Here is a 9,815-nt window from a genome sequence, read left to right on the forward strand (position 1 = left end):
CATGGGCATGGGACCTGTGCACCCCCCCTTAGAAGGGCCCCAAGCTCAGTTTAATGCTCTGCTGTCACCATCTTCAAATTCTCGATAATTTTGAACAAGCAACCCCACGTTTTCCTTTTGCACCAGGCCCTGCAAATTATGTAACTGGTCCTGCCTACCTTCTTTTGTAGAGAGGATGTCTTCTTTGCAAAGAAAAGGGAACTGAGGTACAGAGAAGAAGATATGACTGGTACTAAGTCATGTAGCAAGTTGGTAGCAGAACTAGAACCAGGTCTCCTGACTCCCTGTCCAGTGGAATTCTCTGGAAGTACTCAGATGCCCAACTGTGCCCTGGGTGGGGGAAATTTCAGAGAGGGACACTGGCTAAGGGAAGTTTCAGAAGGGGACACTGGCTGGGGGGTAGGGCAGGAGAGGGCTTCCATTCACCAAATCACTTCTCCCACCTGGCCCTTCTGGGACTGAAATGCTCACCTGCTACCTCCTGACCTGCCCACCCTTGGCCCTTGGGGCCAGGCTTTTCTGAAGGGCTGGGCAAATCCATGAGCAGGGCAGTGACTCAATTCTCTCTCTCAAGTGGCATGGAGGGGCTAAGGGACATGGATAGGGATGGGAGCAGAGGTGGTCATAGAATGTAACACTCAGAAACCGGATTCTCTGGGTTTTGACCTCTTGCTCTGAGACCCAGTGAGACTGACATCCTGTTATGAGCTGGATGGGTAGACATGGGTGCTCAGCCATCTGTGGCCTCTGCTTTGTCTAGAATTCTGCTGGAGGCATGCATTTCTGTGTGATTGTGTGTGCATGTGTGTGTGTTGTGGGGCGATGGGTTGAGTAGAGAGGAGAAAACATCCACTTCTCTCTGCCTTCATTTACTTTTGACTTTCACAGATATTGCAGATTTGGAGAATAGAGCCCCAGAAATACAAATGTCCTTAGGATGCTTACAGTCTAGTGAGCAAGACTGACAATAAAACAAATAATCACACAGATACATGCATAATTTGTTTCCTAGTGCCCTGTTCTCTTCCTCCGTGGAGTAATGAATAGTCTGAAATAATGGGGTGGTTGGCATGCTCTCTGGTGAGATAGATGTGAACCCTATACCCATCCCAGCTGATGCCACAGCAAGCCTTTGCATTTTGGAGGCATTCTGGATTGTGGCTGGGAATGAGATTGAGCTTGGTGCTCCAACTAACTCACTTGTGGATGCCTGAACTTCCACTGAGGGTCTTTCTCTAGGATTAAGTATTATTCTTTTTCCAGAGACTCTATTTAAAATTCAAATCCGGGATGTCTGGGTGGCTCAGTCATTTAGCATCTGCTAAATGACTCAGGTCATGATCCCAGGGTCCTGGGAGCGAGCCCCGTGTCGGGCTCCCTGCTCTGTGGGGAGCCTGCTTCTCCCTCTCCCACTCCCCCTGCTTGTGTTCCTGCTCTCACTCTCTCTCTCTCTCTAATAAACAAACAAACAAACAAATAAATAAATAAATCTTTTAAAAAATAAATAAACTTCAAGTCCCCAGGAATCGGTGGGTTCACTGAGTTCATAACTTGGCAGTGCTGTGTCATGAGACAGAGCAGCCCAAGGGCCCTGAATACCAAGAGATGCCCCTGATGGGTACCACAAAGGGACCCAGAGGGCCACAGGACCATCTCCATCACCCTCTGCTGCTGACTCAGTCCAGCTCTGCCTTCAGAAGTGGGGGCCAAAGAGAGGTAGAGGTAGAGTAAGGCCCGATCAAAACCCAAACCCAGAATCCCAGTCAGCCTCACTCGCATAGCTGAAAAAGCAAGAAGCTCTAGGTCCCTGTTATCTGCAGGGCCCTGCTGTATCAGGTAAGTCCCTCTCTTGTGGGCCCCACTGGGACAGTCACGCTTTCCTCAAGGACAGCTCTGTGTTGTTCACAGGCCTTGACAAGAACTTTCAAGGTTTGTGACACACACTCAACTAGCCCTGTGACCCTTCGGTACCCCATCAGCACTCCTGCCCGGGGGCCACATTTGGCACTGTATTTGGGGTCTGCAGGTAGAATGTTCAATCTGGTCGCCAGAGAGGGGCCCTGGAGTGAGGCAGAGCCAGTTCTCCCTGGTGGCTGGAGCACTGCCCCGGGCGTGGCCGGGCTGCCCGTCTGGTCCCCTTGTACAAGAATCTGCATGCTTCCTCCCTTCGTTGTTTCCTTCCTCTCGGTTCCTCCCTCGCCAGCTTACCTGGAGGCAGGTAATAAAGCAGGAGGAGGGAGATGGATGGATGGGAAGGGTGGAGAGCCACGTGGTGCCATAAAGCCCAGCCAGAGAGGGCCCGTCCGGGGAGTGTCCGGCCTGCGGGAGTCAACGCTCAGAACGTGGACTGTCAGCCCCGTGAGCCAGAGCCGGGGCAGCAAGGCCCGGGGAAGGCCATGCACCGAGGCGCGCCAGGGGGCCTCAGAGGCCTCAAGGGGGCCGAGGGCTCCTCCGAGGACTTGGGGGGCTCTTGCCTGGAGGCCGGGAGGAGCTTTGGGGTGCTGAGGGAGAACGGCGAGGCCGAGGAGGCGGCGGGCGGCAGGAAGCGCGCCCGGCCCGTGCGCTCCAAGGCGCGGCGCATGGCGGCCAACGTGCGGGAGCGCAAGCGCATCCTGGACTACAACGAGGCCTTCAACGCGCTCCGCCGGGCGCTGCGGCACGACCTGGGCGGCAAGAGGCTCTCCAAGATCGCCACGCTGCGCAGGGCCATCCACCGCATCGCGGCGCTCTCCCTGGTCCTGCGCGCCAGCCCCGCGCCCCGCTGGCCCTGCGGGCACCTGGAGTGCCACGGCCAGGCCGCGCGCGCGGGGGGCAGCGGGGATGCGGCCCCCAGCCCGCCGCCGCCCGCCCCGCCGCCCGCCGGCCCCTTCGCGCCGCGCTGCGCCTCGTGCTCCCCGCACACGCCCCCGGGACGGCCCCGGGCGGTGGCCGAGGCTCCGGGCGCGGCCCAGGCGTCCACGGGAAGCTGGCGCCGAGGTCCCGGGGCTCCCTTCGCCTGGCCGCGGGGGCACCTGCGTGCGGGCCCCGGGCTGGGCTTCCAGCACTGCTGACTGGCCCCGGAGCGACCCGGTGCGCCTGGAGGGAGGCCGGCGGGGAGCAACCAATGGCAGGAGGGCTACAAAAGGGAAGACTACTAAAACATGTCCTGGACCGAGAAAATCTGAATGGCCGAGGAGGCCCGATAGAGAGAGGAGGCAGCCTTGGCAGTTGGGAAGGAACTCGAGCCCAGGGCTGCACTCCCCAGCACCCCTCTCCGCCGCCCCGATCCCAACCAGGGGTGGTGGCTCTGGGCAAGGAACAAGGATCGTGCTGGGGCTCTTCCATTTGGACTTGATGGACTCTTCTTGGAAAGTAAACTTCGCATTTCTGTGGCTTTGAGCCCTATGTTCTCTTGATGTTTTTTAGGAGAAAGGGGGCTTTTGGACAGGGGGACTTGTACGTGGGAGTGTGGGTGACGCCCGGTTTGGTCTCATGATAGTGTGGCATCCATATCCCCTGCCTGTGCCCATACCCCAAGTCTGTGATCTGAGAGAGGGAACAGAAGGAGCTAAATAAAAACAGAAAAGCTATCATCTCTGCCTGCTATCAGGTGTCCACTGGGCCCAGTGGGTCAGGGTGGCAGGAAGGCCTGAGGTCTGGGAGCTCACCGTGGAATGTCAGGCCAAGGGCCTGGGGCACTGATTCATGGCAAGCCCCCAGGTGTGGTTGAGCATTGTGAGGAGCACTGTGGGAGAGGATATTATTTGAAGAGGGGGAGCGGCACCAAGAGACTCAGGATGCAGCCCATCTCATCTCTGGACGGGACACCCTGCAGTGAGCCACTCTGAGGCTGCAACGGAGGCAGAGTCTGGGCCAGTCTCAGGAAAGGAAGGCTCGGGCAGACCAGGGCCTGGAGGCCAGTAAGTCCCGCCTGGACCCTGAGCGTGGGTGCATGGAGCTCCCAGGGAAAAGGGGTCCAGTGCAGCCAGGGCCTCTATGATGAGGGGCAGACAAGGAATCAGGAAAGATTATGGGGAAGAGGTTAAGGGAATGAGGGCCTCAGGCCAAGTCTGCCAAGAGAGTGGGAGGCACGACCAGCCTTCTCAGAGAGGTCTGGAGAGCTTTTACATCTAAGCTGAGCACTCCCGAGCTAATCTCTGGCCCCACTCTTGCTGACGGGCTGATGCTGCAGCTGCTGCTGGCTGGGCTGAGAACCCAGATGTGCCAGGGGAGGGCTGAGGGCTCTCTGGTCTCCTTGGAGAGCTGGACACTTGCCAGCCAGGGGAAGAAAAGTTACCCAGCTCAGAATGGGGGACATCACGGAAGCTGGAGCGATGCCTGTAGACCCAGAGATGAGTGAGGGGTCCCCCAAACAGTCAAGGTGAGGCTCAATGCCATAATTAAAGATATCTCTGCTTTCTGCAAGCAAGACACTGGCTGGCACGCTTGGCATCCTGTCCCTAGCCCACAGGTGTTAGGGTTCCTATTTCACAGGGCAAGGGTCTGCAGCACAGATCCCAGGAAAGCTTTGACTCTGGGCAGAGGAGTCACAGGGTCCAGGCAGGAACAAAATGTGGGAATCTGGCCCCAGGCCTGCCCACTGAGCCTTCCGTCTGTGGAGAGGCGTGGCCGCTCTTTGATGATGGAAAGGAAAGAGCCAGACTGGCCTGGGTCCAACCTCTGCTCAGCCACTCACTCCCTGCGTGACCCATGGCCTATCTTAGCCTCTCTAAACCTCTAGCTCCTCACCGCTGACCCAGATGATTCCATCTCAAGGTGGCTGGGAGGGTTAACATTCATTCATAAGATACTGTTTGTGGCAATGAGAAGGTGTTCCTTCAATTGTTACTGTTTGTGTATTATTAAAATCTCATGACCAGTTTGGACAGAGCTTCTGCCTCGCTTCAGCTCCAGGTTTTTATGCCCTGGAAACATAATAAAATTGACCAGCAAGTCCTGCTTGTTAAGTTCCAGGATAGAAAAAGGTGAGCGATCTGGCTCGGTGGCCCGCGCCGCTCAGGCATGGTGAGGGCGCCCCCTGCAGGTGGAAGCTCGAGTGTGCAGGAGATGTGTGAGGTCGGAGGGATGGATGTGAAAGTACCTAGTCTCTTCACTTTCCAGCTGAGTGACCTTGGGCAAATGACCTAAGGGCTTTGAGCCTTGGTGTTCCGCCCTGTATAATGAGCTAAAATATGGACTTACGTCATAGGCTGTTGCGCAGAGAAATGAGAGAATGCATTTCAAGCCCTTAGTGTAGTGCCTGGCCCTGTGAGCACTCACTGAGTGGAAGCTATTGAGACATATTCTATTCACAAGGTTGTTATAAAGAGAGAATGCCCGGGAAGGTGTTTTATAAACGTAAGTCCACAACACACTAGTTATTCTCTTATCAGGACCATGTGTTTGGGTGCACACATGTGTATATTTGCATGCTGTTAGGTGTTTGCCTAGTATTCAAAGAGGTTTTTTTTTTAAGACTTTATTTATTTATTTGAGAGAATGAACGAGAGAGAGAGAGAGAGAGAGCGCACAAGTAGGGGGAGGGGCAAAAGGAGAAGGAGAAATAGACTCCCCGCTGAGCAAGGAGCTCAATGCGGGGCTCGATCCCAGGACCCTGGGATCATGACCTGAGCCAAAGGCAGATGATTAACAGACTGAGCCACCCAGGCGCCCCTCAAAGAGGTTTTTTTTTTTTTGTCATAAAGGTTTTCTGACATACACACATCATGTGAGTACTTATATAGATGTGTGGATGTGTGAATATTTGTGTGTGCATATGTGTATGGATCGACCTAACAGGTACTCCCTGACACATTAGGGTCTCCTGGGCCAGAATACCTTGAATCTGCCGGAGATTCTCTCCCTCCCTCTCCCTCTGCCCCTCCCCCAGCTCATGCTCTCTCTCTCTCTCTCTCTCTCTCTCTCAAATAAATAAATAAATAAATAAAATTAAAAAAAAAAAGATATGTAGGCCTGGTGTACCTAAAGACAGAAATCCTGTATCTCTAAGGTTGATAGGGACTGTCCACTGGAATAGCCTCGAAGGAGAGGGGGCAGAGAAGAATGACAGATGCTCGCAGCAGCTTCTTAGCTCACGAAGGGCTCCAATACACACGGTCTCTTGGCTTCCCTTAGGAAGTTTGCGCCTTCTAACCCCTTCCCTTATCCCGTTGTCTCCGTCCCGGGGAGCAGTACCTTGTCTGCCTAGCAATGAAGGAGACATACCAGCAAAAATAGGACTGATGTTATCAGGGGTGTGGAGAAAAGGGTACATTTATAGATTTGCTAGTTGTCCTGTGTCTCTGTTCCTTTTCTGGTAGGAAAAAATTGGCAAAATCACATTAAAAAGACTCCAAGGGAGTAATCCAAAAAAGAAAAGCAGATTTGCAAAAAGGCAGTCCCAGAGGCACGGCACAGGGAAGGATTTGCAATAATACGAATGCCCAACCATAGAGGCGTGGCAAAGCTGACTCTGGAGTTCTAACAGAGTGAACATCGTGAGTTAGCAGAGCAGATCACAAAATGGTCTGTGCCCACTGATTATAACTGGAGACAGACATGTAGGTACATGAACATACCCTAAGAGAATTTGGAGGGATGCAAACAGAGTTAGTATCTTTTAGGTTCTTCATAATTGCTTTCTAAAGGTGAAAGATTTGTCTCCTCAGAGCGCCTTCCAAAGAGGTGTAGGGAAATGTTTTGAGCAAGGACAGCAAGGACAAAATATCCCGAGGGGATTCCTTAGGAGGGACGCCACCTCACCGGATGTGAAACCCGGGTGCTTGCTGATAGGAGCAGGATTACATCAAGTTTTTCGTACTGTGTGTGTGTGCGCATGTGTGTGCACAGATTCCAGAAGGAGGCATCTGCCCCTGGTGCGGGGTGAGCCTAGCCCAGGGCAGGCAGAGGTAGGAATTAGTGTCTATGTGGACACACTCTGGGCACTTGGTTGGTGTCTTCATCTTCCTCTGGTTCAGCCAGCCAGCCGTAACTGGGCCAGACCCTGGGCAAGGGAGCCGGGGGCCCAGCGGCCCCATCCAGGACCTCACAGCCAAGCCAGGAGGTGAGGAAGAGAAGGAAGTGACTTTCGTCAGCAGCCAGGCCGGACAGCATTGGAACAGAAAGGCTAATCCATCTGTCTAGCCACAGGGGCTCACAGCTCAACGCCCCCCCCCCCCCCCCAAGGCAGGCAGGCCTCGTGAAGGTGGAGGAGCTCCATGCCCCCTTCTGAAGGCTGCAGCTGGCCCAGCAGCTCGCTGTTCTGCAGAAAATGGGCCCAGAGTTCCCAGATCTTCATGTGAAAAGTCTGAAGCTCCACGTCTATGTGAAATGGATTTTTTTAAAGCACATATTGAATTAACACTGTGCAGACCAAACCCATTTTGCATGATGAGTATGGCCTATGGGCCTCCGTTGAAGACTCCAGTTGGGAGTGGGGGGCGTGGGGAGGCAGCAACCGCAGGCTGAAGCCAGGGCAACTGGCTGGGCTGGGCTTACCAGCCCTGAGCCCAAACCTAAGGCTCCTCCCCGCCTCTCCCCTTCCCAGACCCCCAACCCCACCTCTGGTCATTCCCCTCCTCATTACCAGGCCACTAGGTGGCACCGTGAGCCCAGCCGTGCATATTGGCCAGAGAAGCCTGCCCCCACCCTGGACCCGGAAAGCCAGCCCACCCTACCACCTCACAGTCACCAGCCACCCCGGGGACTTCTTGGCTTTTTCTTTTTCTCTTAGGGTTTTTATTATGTCAAAAAGACCCCTTTATGTCGGGTTCATTCTGTTCTAGGCCAGCACTGCCCAATAGAAGCGTAATACAACCCCTGTTTTAAATTTTTTTTTTAAGATTTTATTTATTATTTATTTGAGAGAGAGAGAATGAGAGACAGAGAGAACGAGAGGGAAGAGGGCAGAGGGAGAAGCAGACCCCCGCCGAGCAGGGAGCCCGATGCGGGACTTGATCCAGGGACTCCAGGATCATGACCTGAGCCGAAGGCAGTCGCTTAACCAACTGAGCCACCCAGGCGCCTGCCTGTTTTTAATTTTTAATTTTCTAGGCATATTTTTAAAAAGTGAAGAGACAGAGGTGACATGAATTTTAATAATGTTTTATTCAGCTCAGTGTATCAACAATACTATCACTTGAGTATGTAATCAATGTACACGGTATTCATGAGACATTTTACATTCCTTTTTGTACTAAGTATTCGAAATCTAGTGTGTTTTATACTTACAGCCCATTTCAATTTAAACCAGCTATATTTCAGGGGCTCCTTTGGCCAGAGGCTATGGAATCTTTGGCCTGGGCAGCTGTAGGCCCTCTGGAGGCCCCGAACTTCCCACCCTCAGCAGGAGGTCTCCTGTTTAAAAAGACATTAGCAAATTTTGGAAGTTCCCTGGCAGGGAAGCCCAGCTCACTCTCCTGCTCCACCTCTGGCCTGGGCGAGGAAGAGCCTCCCTTCAGAACCGAGATGAGTCCCTACTTTCTCTCTTTTTCTCTCTCTCTCTCACTGCCTACCCTGGAGGCCTGCATTTTGCAAACAACAATGGGTTTCCTTTATGGAGCGAAAATTCTTTTATTTATTTAAGATTTTATTTATTTATTTGACGGAGACACAGCGAGAGAGGGAACACAAGCAGGGGGAGTGGGAGAGGGAGAGGCAGGCTTCCCGCGGAGCAGGGAGCCTGACGCGGGGCTCGATCCCAGGCCCCTGGGATCATGACCTGAGCCAAAGGCAGACGCTTAACGGCTGAACCACCCAGGCGCCCCTGGAGCGAAAATTCTTAATTTAATATAGTCAAATTTACCAAACTTGACAATTTGTGCTGAAGCCATACACTATTGTCGAAACTTATTAGCCTCCAGGTGCCTCTTCAGCTCCCCAGACTCCCCCTGAACCCCTAGCAGGTGGCTCTTCCCTCCCTCTGTGGTCTGTTCTCCCCTCTCGCAGCCGCCTGGTCACAGCCCTTGGTGGAAGCAGCGCTTCTGAAGCCTGAAGCCAGGGTGACACACCAACCAAAGCTCTTTCTTTCCACTGCAATGGCTCATCGGGCTCCAAACCGGCCCCGGGACCTGGACAAGGGACTGACGTCTGGTTGAGAGGAGTGTTCCTCCATTTCCGGCCTCAGTTTTCCCATCTGGAATATCAGAGGATCTGAACCTCACAACCTCTGAGGCCCCATCCCACCTCTGCCTCCCCCCCATCCTGCATTACCCTAGGGGTTTAGATTCCTTCCTCTACCCTCTTCCACCGCCGCCCCCCACCCCCAGACACACACATGCACACACCCAGTGGTTCCAGGGCACGCTTCCGAAACACTGTAAGGAGAGAGATCAAGGACACAGAGGAGACATGGAGCATAGAGGAGGAGGCTGAAACAGGGAGAAGACAGGAGAGGGAGTGAAGAGAGACAGCAAGAATCAGAGAGGACAGGTGACCAGGACTGAGGTCCCTCGGAGCTGGCTGGCGTCTGCCCCCAGGGAGCTCCTGAACAGAAGTGTCTTTGCTGCTCTTTAAAAGCACCCCTGGGAGGGGCGCCTGGGTGGCTCAGTTGGTTAAGCGACTGCCTTCCGCTCAGGTCATGATCCTGGAGTCCCTGGATGGAGTCCCGCATCGCATCGGGCTCCCTGCTCGGCAGGGAGCCTGCTTCTGCCTCTGACTCTCCCCCCTCTCATGTGCTCTCTCTCTCTCATTCTCTCTGTCTCAAAAAAAAAAAAAAAAAAAAAAAATCTTTAAAAAAAATAAAAGCACCCCTGGGGCGCCTGGGTGGCTCAGTGGGTTAAGTGTCTGCCTTCGGCTCAAGCCATGATCCCAGGATCCTGGGATTGAGCCCCGCATCG

At 53.9% G+C, this 9,815-nt stretch overlaps 1 protein-coding gene across 1 annotated transcript; it reads left to right on the top strand.

The window, feature by feature from the left end:
• Window positions 1–1,554: 1,554 nt before the first annotated feature.
• BHLHA9 (basic helix-loop-helix family member a9) lies at window positions 1,555–3,797 on the top strand. Its single transcript, XM_064582487.1, has one exon. It carries the CDS (start codon window positions 2,241–2,243, stop codon window positions 3,048–3,050), a length of 810 nt encoding a protein of 269 aa, XP_064438557.1. The 5' UTR covers window positions 1,555–2,240; the 3' UTR covers window positions 3,051–3,797.
• Window positions 3,798–9,815: the final 6,018 nt, after the last annotated feature.

Source organism: Mirounga angustirostris, unplaced genomic scaffold, assembly GCF_029215605.1.
Source record: "Mirounga angustirostris isolate CCGP_5_RB_7025 unplaced genomic scaffold, mMirAng1.0.hap1 SCAF_17, whole genome shotgun sequence".
In the NCBI taxonomy this organism is placed as follows: domain Eukaryota; kingdom Metazoa; phylum Chordata; class Mammalia; order Carnivora; family Phocidae; genus Mirounga; species Mirounga angustirostris.